We start from the raw sequence: 17,765 nt of genomic DNA on the forward strand, positions 1-17,765 counted from the left end.
TTTTAATGGAGGCTAGAGGGCACTGCCTTCGTAGAATGCAACCAAGGCCTTCCCAAGAGCATGTTAAAAGTTACTTGTATGTCAATGACTTGGAAATCAATGTCAAACTTCGTCGGGCCAATCTTTACAATAAGGGTAATGATTTGGGTGGTTGGCCTCATTTCTTTCAAGTTGATGCCAATACTCTTTGCCAATCTCAATGGTAGCACATTCAAAGCAGACCCATTGTCAACAAGAACCTGGGGCCAACTTGTTAAGGCATTCTACTGTGATATGGAGAGCTCGATTGTGTTGGACCCCTTTGGGAAGCTCTAAATCCCAAAACATTAGAGATTGCACCGTATATATTGCCCCAACTATATGTGTGAGATGCGCCAAATTTATTTCGATTGGCATCTGCACATTAGTAAGGGACTTCAAGACTGCTTCACAGTGTGTGGGGGATGCCATCAACAATCCCCAAATTGAGATATTTGCTTGGGACTTCTTGAGTTGAGCCAAGACTCAATTCTCTGGCTCTTTCTTCAAGCTGCTAGTTCAGGCCTCATTAGCCCTTGGATGTTCTACTGCTAGAGCCTTACCCTTGTAGTCTTTCCCACTTCTAGTTTCCATCACGTTGACAAGTTTCTTTACAATTATCTCCGTGGCATAGCAGTCTTCATCATCACTGTCTGTTAGGGTGATTATCCCTACCATAGAATCATCTTCTTCTTCTTTTGATTCTCCTTCCCTACTTGGGGTGGGAACTCGAGGTCCTCAACAAATATCCATAGCCCTAGCTTGTAGCTTCTTGACTGCATTGGAAAGTTGTTGGAATGTAGTGTCTACCACCTCTGCGAAAGTGTCATCTGACCCTATTTCCTCCAAATCATTTAACTGCTCATGGTAGTAATGATCACTGACAGTTACTTCACCCAGCATATTGTCAATTTCTTCCACCCTTTCTTGCATTCTCAATGTGTTGGAGTACACTTCACACAGCTTTTCCTCCATCTCTAATGCGGATTCAAGTTCATCTAGACAAACTTGCATCGGCTCTCTAGATCCTTCATCACTTTTTGAATCTGACATAGAATCATCTCCTCCCATGCAAAGGGAAGGGTAAATACCACCTGTCTGATCGGCTATTAGATCATCACGGCCAATAGCATAGACTGAGAAACATGTCGAATGTTCTGGTGAGTAATATTCTGACTCATCATCATAATCATTGTACCAAGGCCCTTGGTAGTCATCCCAGTCTGGATACCCATCATCCTCTTGAGAATCAGAGTGATATCCATCCTTCACATCTTCATTCTCATCCTCATCGTCATCATCACCATCCTCTTCTTCACTAATTTCCCCCTCACTTGGTTCTTCATCAGATTCTTCTAGACCATCAAATTCTCATGCATCCAAACGCTCGTAGTATTCAAAGTGTATGAACCAAAAGATTTCCATAGGGTTGGTTTTGACATCAATGGCTCGAAATTGGACTAGTCCTAACTCATCATCCTCTATGTCACTCTCTATGTGGATTAGGCAGGTGTACTCTATGATCTGCTCCCCTATGGCCAATGCAGTTACTGCTTTGAGAAGATCAATTGTAACCTCTTCAATTACCTCTGAATCGTCCTCTGAAGATATAATAGGCTGAATTAGAGAAGTGGGATCATTTTGCTGGTCTTCTCCTAAAGCATTCACTGATCCTATCAATGAGGTCATCTCTGGGGAATCTGGTAGTGCAAGCATATCCTTCCAATTGTACCCATCCATCCATCCTTCTTTTGGGTTATACACCAAACCTTGAGGATTGGATTGGCATGAGGGTGATGAGGGATACAAAGCAAGGTAGTGTGAAGATGATGTAATGTGAGAGGTAGGATATGAAGATTGGGGGTGATAGAATAAAGAGATTCCTTCTCCTTGATGGTGGGGGGAAGGTTGATGGTATGGTGGAGACTTATAATATGGTGAAGTTGGGAGGTATGGTGGAGGTTGATAATGTGGTGCGGTGCATTCTCCTGTTGATGAGGAAGGGTGAACGACGGGAGTCCAATCTTCTGATTCTCTTCTTCTGGGAGTCCTTATGATTCCAGCCCATTGAGTCATGAATTTCTTATAAGCTTGGGCATTCATATGATTCTTCTGAACTCTAGGTACAATGAGTTGAGTGGGATCATTTTTTATAGTTTCTTCATCCAGATTGTTCACATGATTAGGGAGTGGATTGGTATTGACATTGGGAGGCTGGTTGACCTTGACCTCAATGGTTCCATTGTCTACCAAGTCTTGAATTTCATGCTGTAAACCCAAACATCTTTTAGTATTGTACCCCTTCTGAGTGTGGTAGGCATAATATTCATGATCTCTATACCAAGTTGGAGGAGGGTTGCTGATCACTCTTGGAGCCACTGTCCCTAGCAATCCTTGCTTCTTTAACTTCTCATATTCGGCTGTTATTGGCATTCCCAAATCAAAAAACTACCTTCATTGGAGAGGGGCCTTTTAGGCAGGTGCATCTGCTTGTATTATGAAGGGCTGTGAAGAAGTGGCTGGTGAGACTGACTGCTAAACTGTACTCACCATATTAGTTTCTATACCCTTTCCTCATATGACTCGGGTGTTCTTGCTTGCATCTTGGGAGGACCCTTGATACTGGGCCTCTCTCAAAATTCTGTTCTCCACACGTGTTCTAGTGGTTAATAAGGCATCAAAAGTTTGCAAATGCTAATAGTAAAGAACATCAAAATAGGGCTTTGATAGGTTTTCTATCAACATCTCCACTTGCTCTGTTTCTGAAGGCCAATCTGCCATCTTGGTGGCCTTATCTCTAAACCTCATCAAGAAGGCGGTGAATCCTTCTCTAGGCTGCTGCCTAAAAGTTTCAAATTCTCATCGCTTCACATCCACTTCAGTGTTGTATGAGTATTGTTTGGTGAAGGGTTTCAACACCATCAGCTAATTCTAAGTTTGGGATAACTCCAACTATGTGAGTCACCTTAGTGTTGGTCCTGATAGGGTTAGCATAAAGTCTTACCCCATCTGGTTATCTACAAGTTGCCAGGACTTGGCGATGCTAAGGAAGACTTTGAGATGAGATTTGGGGTCCCCTGACATGTCAAACCTATCAGTCTGCCACTTGAATTTCTTGAGAATCCTTGCCCCAAAAAAGAAACTCATTTCATTAGAATCTATTATTTGACTTTCTGAGCCCTTCCCTGCTCAGAACATATTTTCCAACTTTTCCAATTGCTCCCTGAATTTTTGTTCTTTATCTGTTTCTAGAGGTTCCATTCAGACATGTGCTACAAACTCCCCTTCCTCATCTTCAATCCCTACCCTAGGAGGAGGGACCCTGGAATAGGCCCCTCGTTGACCATTCAGACTAGTAGGTGAAGATCCTCTTTGATCGGTTGGCCTGACTTGCTCTGGTTCTCCTGAGTCAACCTGGGAAGAGTTCCCACGATAACCTGTAGCTCCATTCTGATCCACATCTCCCATAGCCGATGCTGACTCATTCCTGGGATCAATTCTGGGAGGATTCTAAGTGCATGTAATATCTGAGCTATCCCTCTCTTGGCTTCAGCCATTTCTGTTTGTAAGGTCTCCATGGGAAGGACCCAGGCCTATTCAGGTGATTCAGAGTCATGTGGGTCCATACTAACTTAGTTGTAATCACTTGATAGTAGACAATCTCAGAGAGATGACAGAGGTGATACTGGACTTAGGCGAGTTAACTGATTACCCTGACACGTCCAAAGGACCCACGGAGAATAATTGAAGTGTGGAATTATGCCTAAACCAAAAGTAGCTTATTTTAATATTCTTGAATTCCCAACCCCTTGTTTACACATTCACTAGATTAACAACTAATGATCCATCCAAAGTTCGTCCACTTAATGAAAGGGGGTAGATAGGGTTTGATGCCCCTGGTCCACCCAATGTCATAAGCTAGAGATTCATACAAATAGCTTGTCGAGAATATTCCCATGAGACATTCCATATAATAAAGTCATGATTTCCTTACTCTTTTTCCCATTAGGTGTCCTTCGTCCTAATTTTCTCGAGACTTCTCGGGACTTGACGTGACTCTGACGAGATTGCACCTAAGTCACATATTTGGACTTTTTTCTTAAGGAGAAGGGACACCTGTTATCCAAAACCCACTTAGGAAAGCAATTCTTTATAATAGAAATATACTATAGGAACACTCCTCTTTAAGACCGCAAATAAGTTCTACAGTTAGCTTGTGGCTCTCCTAGCTTCTTCATCTATTTCCTACATGATCCGAGTATGCGGTGGATGCAATAGAACCGATATGGCTTCCTTGTCAGGATCTATATAGGCAAGGTACATGATCCTTTTGATATACCCGTAAGTACGAGATCAAGGGGGTAACTTCCTTACCCATTACTCATGACTACACACGAGGTTAAGCAGTTGGCCACGAGGCGGTGGAACCCTGAGTGATTGTGTGTAAAAGTGTAATATAGGGTAACCATCATTCGATCTTAGAATGCCATAAAGTGCACAGACCTCCTCGAGGGTGCTGGCACAATTACGGACATCCTCGCCGTTTGATGACGCATTTGATCCTAGAATGTCATAAAGTGCGTGGACCTCCCCGAGGGTTCTGGCACAATTACAACATCCTCGTCGTTTGACGATACCTTCCATTCTTGTATAGGAAGCATGTATCATTTGCTCTCAGACTACTCTCTATGACATGTGCTGACCTCCCCAAGGGTGCGGGCATAACAGGGAGTCCCTCGCCAAATGATTTCACTTCGTGCACGATGCATGATGCGGCTAGCAAATACAAATACAAACATGGGGTTAGTCAAACACGTTTTCAAACAAATGTGGTGAAAAATGTTCTTACATTTAAAGGTAGCATCTAGTATCGAAAGCTTGACATTTAATCCCCAGTGAAGTCGCCACTATGAGGGTAGCGACCGGAGATGGATTGATGTCTCTCTTCCCTTGGTGGGAAAAGGACTTGCATCCCGTCCTCTCTTCTCTCTTCTTCTCTTTCATGTGAGGTGAGGGGTTCATCGACTTGCGGGGCCCGCACTGTTGCATTGCCGCTTGGAGATACATGGAGGCCTATTTTGAAGGAGTGTAAAATTCATCATTTGAGACAGAGATTTGATGATGGTCCAATATAGGGATCGGGATCGGGATCATGCAAAAGGGTTTGGAGTTGTCACTTAGGATTATGGGCCTAGGACCCAGGGGTGGGCTCAATTCCGAAGAAAAGGGCCTGAAAGTTGGTCTTGTCCAGAGATTTAGGATAAGTGTCAGGTTACAGAGTTGGGAAGGTGTTAGGCACCCAATCTACCTGGTTCTACTGGTCTTCCTACAAGATGCTTAAGAACGAACATTTTCCAAATTATTACCCTTTCACATGTATGGTTAAGTTATCACACATACATACATTGATTGAATTTAAACTACTATGTACATTAAAACAAGGTTTATTAGATATATACATTATGCTTAAATGAGGGGAGAGATTATACATGAATTTGACCCTATTTTGGGTCAAGAGGGGTGGGCTCCTGATTAGTGTCGGCTCAGACTATCTTTCGTGTTCTCCTGGCTCATGGGAAGATGGTCTTGACCTCCAACTTCCTTTCTTGAGAGATGTTGATTGTGATGGTATGCGGACAAGGTTCCGACTTAGGAACGGTTACTTTCGGATTTGGATTCAGACAGAGTTTTGGCTAGGAAGGCTATCTTCGGATTTAGACTTGGACAGAGCCTTGATTAGGGAAGGCTATTTCTAGGCTTAGGATGAGGTGGCACTCTGGTAGAGCTTCCGCTGGGGATAGACTATGGGAGGGCTAGGTTGAGGTGGCACTCTGGCAGAGCTTCAACTGGGGATAGGTTAGGGGAGGGTTAGGCTGAGGTGGCACTTCGACAGAGCTTCAGGTGGGAATGGCTATTTCTGGAAAGATTCCAGGGGCACTTAGATAGGGCTTCCACAAGGAATTGCTATTTTTGGAAAGAAACATATTGACCTAAAAATGGACTGAAGATCCTCCAAAGCCTGAAGAACACTTTGAAGATCCGAACAGAGTTTCGGACCTTGACAAAGATCTCTCCGTAGACCCGAAGAACCTCAAAAGTGGGGTTTTTTATTTTGGGTAAAACTCAAGAACACTCAAAGGAGGGGGTTGAAGAACATGCTACTTTTGGCAAAAACTGGATTGAACTAAGAATTTGGATTGAATATCTTCAAATTCTTGAAGAACACTTTGAAGATCCGAACAAGATTTTGGGTCTTGATGAAGATTTCTCCGAAGACCCGAAGAAAATCAAGAAGGGGAGGGGAGGAGAGTTTCACTACAAGGGAGTGAGGTGGGGTTTGGTGTGTGAAAGCCAAAGGAGGGGGGTATTTATAGGTTTTTTCGGTCAATGGGAAAAAGGGAACATCTTCATCTAACGGATGAAAGAAGGATTCTTGCCTAAAGTGGGGGATAAGGCTTTTATACACTGGTTAAAAGAGGTTCTTGGACCAAAATGGGTGGGGGAAGGTTTTTGTCTAATAGATAAAAAGTGGGTTATTGGGAGAGAGAATCCTTAGTAAAAAAGGGGTTTTTTGGTCTTAAGTGGGTGAAGAGGGAATTTCTTTAGCCACCGGGTCAGGGGAACACCAATCCCTGCTATGGACGATGGTGCACGGGACTAGGCCAAAGTGCCCACGGCATATTTAGTGTAGGAGAGTAGGCAATGTGGGTGATGTCATGGGTGTGCGGCGCATGGTGTACGAGTAGTGGCATGTGGGTGTGTGGCGTGTGGCACATGGGTAGTGGCATGTGGATGTGCGGCACGTAGTGCGACACCATGACATGGGCAGCCAATGGCATGCGTGGGCTGGGGTATGCGTGGGCTGGCCTGCTAGCCAGCACACAGGTAACAGGGCATGGGCACAGGCATGTGACCGCGGGGGTGCGGGCCACTGGGCTAGGTAGTGCATGCCTTAGCTAGGTAGGCAGCATGAGCTGTAGCCCATGGGTTGCAAGCATGCATGCAGGCTGGCCTGCTGGCCAGTGTGTATAGTGCGCGTGATTATGGGTTTTTCCAGTGATGATTACGGGAGATCCGTTGGTCCGATTTTGGTGTACCATATATTATCGGAATAGTATTCTTGAGCACTATCCATCCGTATAGTCATCTTGACCAGATTTCTTTGTATATAAAAAGTCAAAATTGGACCCCTTTCTCTCCCATGCGAGGGTTACTAGGGTTTAGGGTAGGGGAACGTTTCCATTATCATCTCTATTAATCAGAAGCCAGAAGTCTTGTCCAAGATCCACATTTCATCATAGCCGGAGGAGGGTAACAAAATTGGGTGTCTACAAATAGCGAAATCATAAATAAAATGAGGAACATCTAGTGATATCATATAAACATAACAAAGTTTTCCATTACAAAATTCAAGACTTATGCATAATAACCCCAAAATATAAAGTCACCAATTCGGTATCAGAATATTAAAAATATGTTGTGCACCTTATGGTGCCGCGTATGCACAATAGTCACAAGCACAATCCTGATCATGTTCTTCGGCTTCTGGCATCCACTAGTCACCTACTCCATAGTCAGGCCCTGTCGAGGTTGAGTCACCACCAAGCAGCACTACTATACTGCATCATCATTTAAAAAGGGGCATATATGTGGGGTGACCTTCCAACTTACTCAGTGAGGGGTGGGGTTCATGCACAACTAAGTGCAAGCATTTACATATATAATATTCCATGATGACATGAAATAGGAATTAAACACATGGTCTATGATGCAAATGATGCAATCCATTTGATTATTAAACCATCTAACAATACAACTAAGTCGGGTAATGCTACTACTAAGGGTGAAACAGGGCTAGGTTGGCCCAGGTTTCTTACAACCCTAACCCAACCCTACCGGGCTCAGGGTTGGGCCGGGTTGACCCTAGCTGGTCTTCTTAGTGGAATCACATTTAGATAAGTATAACATTTGAAAATTAAGAAAATTAATAGATTTGAAGGAAAGGATTTTTAATTAAAATGCTAAAATGAATTCCTCAATTAAACTATACTGAACGTGATATTTTATCATTCTTTCATGGAGATTCCATATGCCCCTATTTTTCCATGTGACCCTTTTTTTTTAATCCCCTCCATTAAAAGTCAACATAATAAGACATAATCCAATCATTCACTATTGTTAGAATTTCATCTTGATCTACAATAATGCTTGATTTCCAATATATAAGAACTAAGAAACTCAAGTACTGCAAGCCCCCACCTCTCCTCATTCCTTATTTTGTGGCTTTAGAGATGGGTTTTTCCTTTGGCTTTGTGCTCTCTCTTTTGGCTATACTATTCTCTATCATATTCTTGTTACACAAGAAACTCAATGACAACAATAAATCCTTAACCCTTCCTCCTCTTACTAAGACTACAGAATGTTCTTGTGAATTATGGCCAATACCTGGTATACAAGCAATGATTTCAAATCCAGAGGTTAATCGTACTCTGGAAACTTTACATAAGGCAGAGTTTGGTTTTTGGGGTATAGGGAAAAGTTGACAGATAAGCCACCTTACTGTCACTCTACAGAACCGTACATGAGATTTTCACCTCATACGGCTCCTCGTTCAATTCTTTCGAAGTCATTGGATCCTTTTCCTCGTTCGAGAACCTTCTCTCTTCTTCCACTCCGTTCCGAAGAGTAACTAGGGCCAATTCATTCACAAGAAATTCCCACCAGGAAATATGGCTCTTCGTTGGTTAGGAGAGACACCTGCATTCTACAAAGCACAATAATAATCAGGGTTAGACCCAGGGTAGGTTAGGGTCGGGCTGGGTTTTCTATGTCTCAACTCAGGCCCGGCCCAACCCCACATAGGGTTTGATTGGGTTGGCTTGGCTTGGCCCTCATAATCGGGTTAGGTAGGGTTCGGGTTAGGGTGTGTTCGGATCATCAGGGCTAAACTTACACCCCTAGCTACTATGGCACATTAGGCTATATCTCTGGTCTCGGAACTACACATCGACTACACAATAATATAAGCCCTAGCCATGATTAGGAGTTTGCCAGTCCCGGGAGGCATCCATTGTTCACCTAGGAAACCCCTGATAATCCCCTTCTGGCAGTCATGGAACCAGGATTACCATCGGCCACCCCAAACTATTTCTTGCCTCTGATAACAATTACATCGTACCACGAGTGTGGCATTCCGGGAAGGTTCATCGAACATACCACCATCAGGTTATTCAACACCTTACCCGTTGTTGGCAAGGGGATGTAGCATGGAGAATGTCACCCAACCATAATATCCTACATGCCTTTCATAATGATACAATTAGTATGAACCACGTGACACCGGGATCACCATCGGCAACGAAGCGGGTCTATTTCCATATATAGTCCTGGGAACACGATACTGGGATACCATCGACCATAAGGTGTAACCCACGACTATATACCTATTCTAACATACAAAATAGTTGAATATGGACTACGCAACATCAGGATTCCCAATGGCCACGAAGCATATCTATTTCCAAATATAGTCATGGAGTACACGATACCGGGAAACCATTGGCCACAAAGTGTATTCTATGACTACATCTAATCTAATGCACATAATCAATGCATGAATACAACAAACATACGGAAATCATGGTACCGGAACCACCTCGACCACACTGGATTCCGTCTTACAAAATACAATTCATATAATTTCCATCATAATATAACATGTTATGGAGCATCATCATCATTTAAGCAATATAAGTATTCATGTGAAAATCCTACACATGCGAGTAGTTCTATAATAGTCAAACAATCCCAAAAATAAAATTCAACCATCCCTCACCTTGATTAAGTTTGAATGGATCGGGTTCCAAGTATGGCCACCAAGTGTTCGATTCAATCCTGGCCTTGGGGTATGTGCACGTCTCTGTCCTAGGCACAAAGGCAATCAGGTGTTATTGCATGTTAGGAACATCGAAAGGAACCCACAGGCATAGGAGTTACACCCAAAGGGTAAGTGTACTATCAAATACCGACAGTCTAGGGTGTTACCGGATTCAATCACTGGAAACAGAGTTGGAACCCACCGGATTCATCAGGTGTGAATCCGGTGGTGTAAACAAAGAGGTTCTAAGAATTGGATACCTCACCGAAAATAGCCACCAGATCCTGGCCCAATGTTTCTGGTGGGGTGTTTTCGATGGACACATAGAAAGTGCCCATGCCATTTAGGGCTTTTTGGCTTGGATCCAATAGTCAAAATTTATTCCATGGAGTCTATAGGGGGTGTTCCTAGCATTATTTTTAGCTAACTAAATCCTGATTCGATCGGGCCATTTGGGAGATACATCGGTCGAATGATTGAAACCCTAGATGGTCATTTGGTCATAAGTGTTGCCGGAGTTCACTGGACTTGGTTTGAGCTAGGCAATCACACCGGGGAGGTGAAATACATACTCCCGAGCTTGGGGAGGTTTGGAGGTCAAGATTCACCTTGTATCCAACTATCTTAGGTCAAAATGAAGAGAGAGAATGCAGTAGGAGGAGTAACACCTACCTTTGGCAAGGATTTCAGCAATGATGCGGGCAGCTGGGAGCTAAGGTGAGTCATTCCCTCTTCTTCCCCTTCTTCTTCTTCCTTAGTCTTCCTTTTCCTTCCTTTTCTCTTCTCTTCCTTCCCTCTCCCACGACTTGTACAAGTGAGAAAATGAGAAATGGATCTCATTTCTCACTTATATAGTAAACCTCACAGTAAGGTCCATTTGGTTGGCCCTTAGTCTGTCCAAATGGGTTATTTTGCGATTTAGGAAATGCGGGCCTGTCTCCTTGGACTCACACAAAATACAAGTGATAGAAAAGGTGTGGGAGAGTGTGTGTGATTATCAGTGGCTATTCTCGATGTGGGTCGTAGGGTCCATGGGCATCAAAACCAGTTCAGTAGCACAAGTGGCCACCGGATTCAGCCCACCTGATCCAGGCCCAGGTGCTTCTGGTGGTCTATTTTCGGTGGTCAAGACAGTTTGTTGTCTTGATTACTTGTTGTCCACAAGTTAGTCTTGCACGGGATAGTTACCCTAGGCTGTGCACGTGGCCTTCCGATAGTTTTGGTGCGTGTCGAGATTTTAGTGTAAGGTGTCGGCTCACTTACTGTCTTTGATCGGAATGCTTGAATCCTCTCTAGTTGTATTGGCAAGCAACACATGAAGAAATGGGGTCATCTCTCCCCCTTTTGCAATGGGCAGCTATGAGCCAAAACCCTGTGGTTAGGGCACAGGTGTAACATGCTCTCCTTCTCCTTCTTCTTCTTTCTATTTCTCCATCTCCTTGCTTTTACTTTGATAGGTGGAGAAATGAATGGCAAGGCTTTCATTTATAGTCACTTAAGTTAACTAAGGGTTTTTTGGAAAAATATTGGGTTTCTACCCTTTACCAATTTAAATTATAATTTGGGATTACAGGCCTACCTTGGGGTGTCCCAATATGTTAATCTATTCCCAAGTAACCTGATTTTGGCCAGTATTTTCACCAGAGATGCTCACCAGTGAAGGCTGAATTGGTTCCCTTTATGAGAAAAAGGATCTTTAAGTTGAAGAGGCATTCCTAAGGTATTTCCAGTGTGTGGGCCCCACCTCTTGGTAGTTTCCTATTAAGGCTCGAGGATTTTCCCGTGAGGTGTGAGGGTTTGGACTGACCTTCTCTTCCGTGTCTGGAACCCCATCCAATTATTGAGGCATGAGTAGCAGGTGCAAGTGGAGTCGTCTTTCCCTTCTCAACAAATTAACACTACTACCCAGTATTCCTTGGTACTGGTGTCCTCCAGTGCCTCATCTGTATATTAAAGTAAGAAATTTAGGGCACGGGTATAACAATATTCACCTGTTGTCAATTAGATTGGTATGATCATTGATGATAGTATCTTTGGGTTTGAAAAACTATTGTGCAATAAAATATGATTTTTTACTTTTAGTTTCAAACAAATAAATGACTTCAATTGTTTTAAGGAGTGTTTCATAATATAGATTTGTTGTGTGCCATATCATATATGCGTATTTAATTGATATCATCATGTATGTTTTAATTATTGTTGAATTAAATGTTTTATTACAAATCTTGCTACAGTGTTTGTTGTGTGAATGTGAGATCTGGTGTGACTGAAGGGAATTAAGGTACCATAATCACCATGTTGTTGAAAGCTTCATACATTTTGTACATTAGAGATATGCTTGGACATGGGTTACGGTGTGGCTGATGGTAATTCCGATATCGTATAAACCATACTAATTGCTTGTATGCTAAAGCTAGGCTTCGACATAGGATACAATGTGACCGATGGTGATTTCGGTACCACATTACTCATACTAAATGTATCATTATGAAAGTCATCTATATTATTGTGGTTAGAAATAACTATCATATGCTACAATCCCTTACCAACAGCGGTGAGGTGTTAGATAACCCACTATGGTAGATTTGATGAGATTTTCTGGGATACCACTTCCGTGGTATAACGTGATTATATTTTGGAGGTGAAAACTAGCCTAGTGTGATCGATGGTAATTTTGGTACTATGGCTATCAAGATGGGATTATCATGGGTTTGTTGGGTAATCGAGGCCTTATCCAGAATCAATAGGCTCCTAACTCTAACAAGGATTTGTATTGTTGGGTGACTGATGACGATTTTGGGACCAGGGATACTGCCTAATGTTTTATAGTAGTATTATACTAGACTTAATTGTATGCTAGGTAGTTGATGATAAACTAAACTATATCATTACGTATCATAGAATATTTGTGATTGCTTACATGAACCCTATCTCTCACTAGGCTTAGTGAAGCTCACACAATATGCATGTTCTTTTTAGATGATGATGTAGGTATTGTGGTGCCAATGAACAATGATACTTCTTCATTTATGGTTGAGTTCGGAGGTGATTGGTAGACACCAGAACCCGATGAGCATGACATGGATTATGTATGTGACAGTTGTGCCTATGGCGCATCGTGACTGATGATTTGTGTTACCATCATCATTTTGTATATTTTTTACTGCTATACTTGTGGATTATTATTAGTATGTCTTGTTATGTAATTAAAGAGATAATTTGGATATGCATTTAATTATCACTTAGATGTCCTCGATACTTGAAATTTGATTTATATATATATATATATATACATATATAATGGTTAAGGCACTACTATTGAGATCCTGGTAGTGTTGAGTATGGTGGTAAGCATCCTAGTCACATGTCTGGCACGGTGGCACCCAAGGAAAGGCCAGGTGTGACATAATAGGTACTTTTTCTCAGTATATAAACCTATATTTATCATTAACAAATATCTGAGCTCAGTGAAAGTTATCCATACCTTTGTATGCCTTTCCCATATCGAGTCATCACCAATAATCCAAGTTCTGGTCACACTACTTCAACCAAAACCAATTGTGCTTAGTAATTTTTTGAAATAGTCATAACCCAGTTTTTTCATCGTGTTTATTAACTGGGCATTATTGTAGGACACACTCATTAATTTGGTGAAGTCATTGATGATGTTTTGCCAACCAACCTTATTGAAAGTACTTGTAGCTCTATTTCCCTTCCCAACTTCACCCACCATTAGATTGACAAGAATGTTTATGTTAGTTTGATTCCGTTTTACATTCTCACCTTGTAAACTGGCCATTTTCCAAACTATGATACCCAAACAAATACATCAATGATCCCATAGCAATGAGAAGTTCATAGCAATTAAATCATCCCATAGCAATTGAAGTTCATAGCAATCTTAAGTTAAAGAGTAATTGGACTACAAGGAAGGTGAAGGCCTCAAATTTTCATGCTAGAAATTTGAAATCGAATTTTCAATTAGCATTGCAAGATATACTTCGGAGAAGGTGGAGATGGGCTTGTTGGGACTGATTGACTTGATTAGTTTTGAGGGAGCAATCTGGACTCTAGATCATGGTTTGAGTACTTGAATTGGATTAGATTAGATTAGATAGAATCAGTTGGATCAGATTAGTATTATCCTTGAGACATCATGATTCTTGACCGATACCATACCAATATATTGATATGAACAAAGAGTAAAATGATAAAAAAAAATAACTTTAAACGTAAAATCAAGGGTATTTCCATCCAATCTAAGGGCGATTCGGATGGCTCTAGAGAGCTTTTGAGCGTTGTACTGACTTCCCAGCCTCTTTCTGTTGGATGGATTGCTGTAAACAAAAAGACCAAAAAAAAAAAAAAGTTCTGGATCCCGATTTCGGGTTTTTTGATCGTACCTCTTTTCTCCTCTACTTTATTGAAGAACTTTGGAAGCACCGGAAAGGTGCGATCCGGCCGATCTTTCTCTTAAACCTTTCTTGGTATTCATGTTTCAGTAATCGTGTGAGGAGTCGCACCAAAAAAGAAGAAGAAGAGATTCACAGCTCATGTTGACATTTTCATCCAATACAATGGAAGAGATCTGACAATTTCTTCTAAATGAGAATGATTTCTTGCTGTCAATTTCTGTACTTTCTTCTTAGTTGTGAAACTGACTATACTAAATAGCAGAGGAAGCCAAAAAGGAACAACAGAAGCAGATTTGAAGTTTCTTTCTAACATTTATTCGCCTGCATCACACTTCGGTTTTGCTGCGAGGATTTCGACATCTCTGGATCAGTTTCATTTTTCGTTCCAGGTAAGTTTCTCGAAGTTCAGAAGTTCAGATCTCTATCTAAGTTCAGAAACTCTTGTTTCGATAAGTTGGTCAAGATTGGAATGCTTATTACATGAACAGATCTCTAACGAATTACCGAAATTGGTGTGGTATTTTGAAGTTTTAATTCAAATTACGCTATTCCAATTTTTGCATTTTCTTGTCCACCTTGTGGGTTGCGGAAACTGCCCTAATTGAGAAATTGGCAGAGTCCGAACCCGATATTTTATTTTTTATTTTTTTTGTGGGTGAATGACTGAGCCCAAAGAACATGATAAATTTGATTCTGAAATTTTCGTTTCTTTTGTATGTTGCATGTTTTTGTATTTTGGGAAGTTGCTACTACCGCAATAACAATCCCAACCTTAATCCCAACTTAATGGGACGGCTACATGGATGCAAACAAAACATGATAGGATTAAAAAACGTCCAAACGAAAGAGATGCAAAGATGAGAGATGAAAGAAGAAGGGTGAGAGTAGAAAGATGAGAGTAAGAGTAAAGAGGCACAACCCAACAAGTTAGAATCTTACCTATATGGGGTTGGCGACATGGATCCTTGCCCTTCGATAGGCTCTATCCAAGGTCATATTTAGGACAAAACCAAGACTTTGCATGTCATTTCTCACCACTTTGTCTATGGCCATTTTAGTTGCTACTTCCGCGATAACCAAATTTATTTTCCTTTTTCCAGTCCATTTCTTTTTATTTGATATATTGCCGAACCAGAGAAACTATCCTTATTTACTGGAATTGTTCTAGAGTTTCTATTGAAGATTTATAACCAAAGGGTAAATATTCTAAGAATCTAGAAGTAGACACCCAAATACCATTAGGGTAATTGCGTTGAAAATATTTGGAAGTAAGATTTTTGTGTTACTATAAATTAACTTGTACTAATCAAGCTAGTGTTTGTATTTTCACTAAACAAACCCGACATTACCCATATTGGTAACCTAGGGACTACGGGAAACTTTTATTGCCACATATCTTCTCATGTTTTGTGGTGGTAAAATTGATCTTTTATCAAACAAATGACTTATACTTTCTAACTGGAAATTCTGTTTGAATTGGCAGAAACTAGTCAGACAAATCGATTTACAGATTTGATAAGGTAATGATGAAGCTTGCAAAAAAATTAGCAAAGCAATGGCTTGGAGTGCAAAACCGTCCTGTGGCAGTTCTGATCATATCATTCATTACAATCCTTGCAGCCTCAGGATTATTTCTAAGTAACAAAAGAGAGCAAGTCAGTTCTTCATTTTATCTTTCAAATCCAAAATGGAATAGATTTCAATCATCTGTTCAATTCTACCCTACTGTAGAGTTCAGGAATGGAACTGAAGTGATATGGCAGATACCTGATTCACCCAAAGCTGTTCTGTTTCTGGCTCATGGATGCAATGGTAGAGCTGTTAATTTTTGGGATAGATGTCCGAACTGCCCAAATTGTGTTGGTCTGCCTGAGGAAAGGCTTATTGTTCTTCATGCTCTTGCTCGGAAATTTGCTGTCATAACCATTTCAAGTGCAGGGGAATGCTGGTCACTTGGTAGAGGGGAAGAAAGACTAGTTGTCAAAGAGATTATCAAATGGTGGGTTGCCAAAAACAAGCTTGAAAAGCTTCCTCTTGTGGCTCTCGGAGCCTCATCTGGTGGGAATTTTGTTTCGGTGCTGGCCACTGATATGAGATTCAATAGTATTGCAATTATGATAGCAGAAGCACTATTTTATGGAACGGATATACCTGATGACTATCCTCCTACCCTTTTTGTGCACATGCCTAAAGATCGTGCAAGGTCACGGGTAATCAATGGAAATTTGGAAGGCTTAAGAAAGAAAGGCATTGATGTTGCAGAAATTAAATGTATGGAGTTCCCTTTGTACCCAAATTTCTTGGCTGACAAAATCCCAGGTCTTGACCAGACTGTCTCTATAAATTTGTTTGAGCTGTTCCGTAAAAAGGGTTTCATTGATCAGAATGGATATATGAAGAAAGATGGACGTGCAACAAAATGGGAAGAAGCTCTTGGGGAGATGGGAACTCTTTTACCAGATAAGCCTGAAATGGACCATCACATTGAAGAGGAACTGAATCTCGCATTTGCGTACCACGAGATGACTAGTTTCCCATCTGAGCGGATCTTTGACTGGTTTGAATCCCACATGAGTTGATAAGGGGTTCAGACATGTAACTTCTCCCTTGCAAAAAGTCTTACTGGATCATACGCTGATTACTGACCAATGGATGAACAGCGGTTGTAAAGTGAGAACATTGAAAAAGCAGATACTCAGAGGTTTGCATACATGGAATGGGAAAATGAAAATTTCATTTGTAATTCCATGAATTACAAAGTTCTCTGTTGCCTGGGGAGATGAACTCTGATCTGAAGGTATGCCTTCTTTTTTATTTCCTTTATAATTTTTTGGACTATGTTTTCCTTCACCCGTGGAGTAGAGAAATCTCTTCTCCATTGGTGATGAAACCATGTGATTGAACTCTTGGGTCATCATTATTACACTCCACCTCCTATTGCGGAAGTTGAAAAATACCTCCCTAATGCAGTGGTACCGATGGGAGTGGTTGTGGATAGTGTAGAGAAACTTGATCCTATTTTTTTAGCCTGCCCTGGCATTTGGTGTGGGCCATCTTGCTAGCATTAGTTGCTAGGCATTCTGTTCATCAGAAAGGATGTGATTGTTTTTCCTTTTCCCTTCTTTAACTGCTGAGATTAGATCTATTAGATCATATAAACATCTGTAGAAGTTTTGTGACCTGCAACATATGGCAAGTTTTTGGTGGTTATATCAAGAGAAAATATATTTAGCCTGTTACTGTAATTATATATTTTTACTTTCTCTTTCAAAGATGAATGCAACTAAATAAGTCGCGAGATACTGCCAGACAAACATAAAATTGTAATCCTACTGTTATGTTCTGTGAAACATTACATTTATCGAAGTATCACAAAAAGGTGTAAAAATTACATTTATAATAGAAATGGCTGCAACTGTTTAATCTTTGCTCCATAGTATCAATTGACACTGCAA

At 41.2% G+C, this 17,765-nt stretch overlaps 1 protein-coding gene across 1 annotated transcript; it reads left to right on the forward strand.

Annotated features, from left to right (window-relative positions):
• The first annotated feature begins 14,134 nt into the window (after window positions 1-14,134).
• LOC122057204 lies at window positions 14,135-17,555 on the forward strand. The gene is made up of 2 exons (XM_042619229.1): window positions 14,135-14,699; window positions 15,794-17,555. Exon 2 carries the CDS (start codon window positions 15,834-15,836, stop codon window positions 16,887-16,889), a length of 1,056 nt encoding a protein of 351 aa, XP_042475163.1. The 5' UTR covers window positions 14,135-14,699; window positions 15,794-15,833; the 3' UTR covers window positions 16,890-17,555.
• The last annotated feature ends 210 nt before the right edge of the window (window positions 17,556-17,765 follow it).

The sequence above is a fragment of the Macadamia integrifolia genome, chromosome 12 (genome assembly GCF_013358625.1).
Source record: "Macadamia integrifolia cultivar HAES 741 chromosome 12, SCU_Mint_v3, whole genome shotgun sequence".
Lineage (NCBI taxonomy): Eukaryota > Viridiplantae > Streptophyta > Magnoliopsida > Proteales > Proteaceae > Macadamia > Macadamia integrifolia.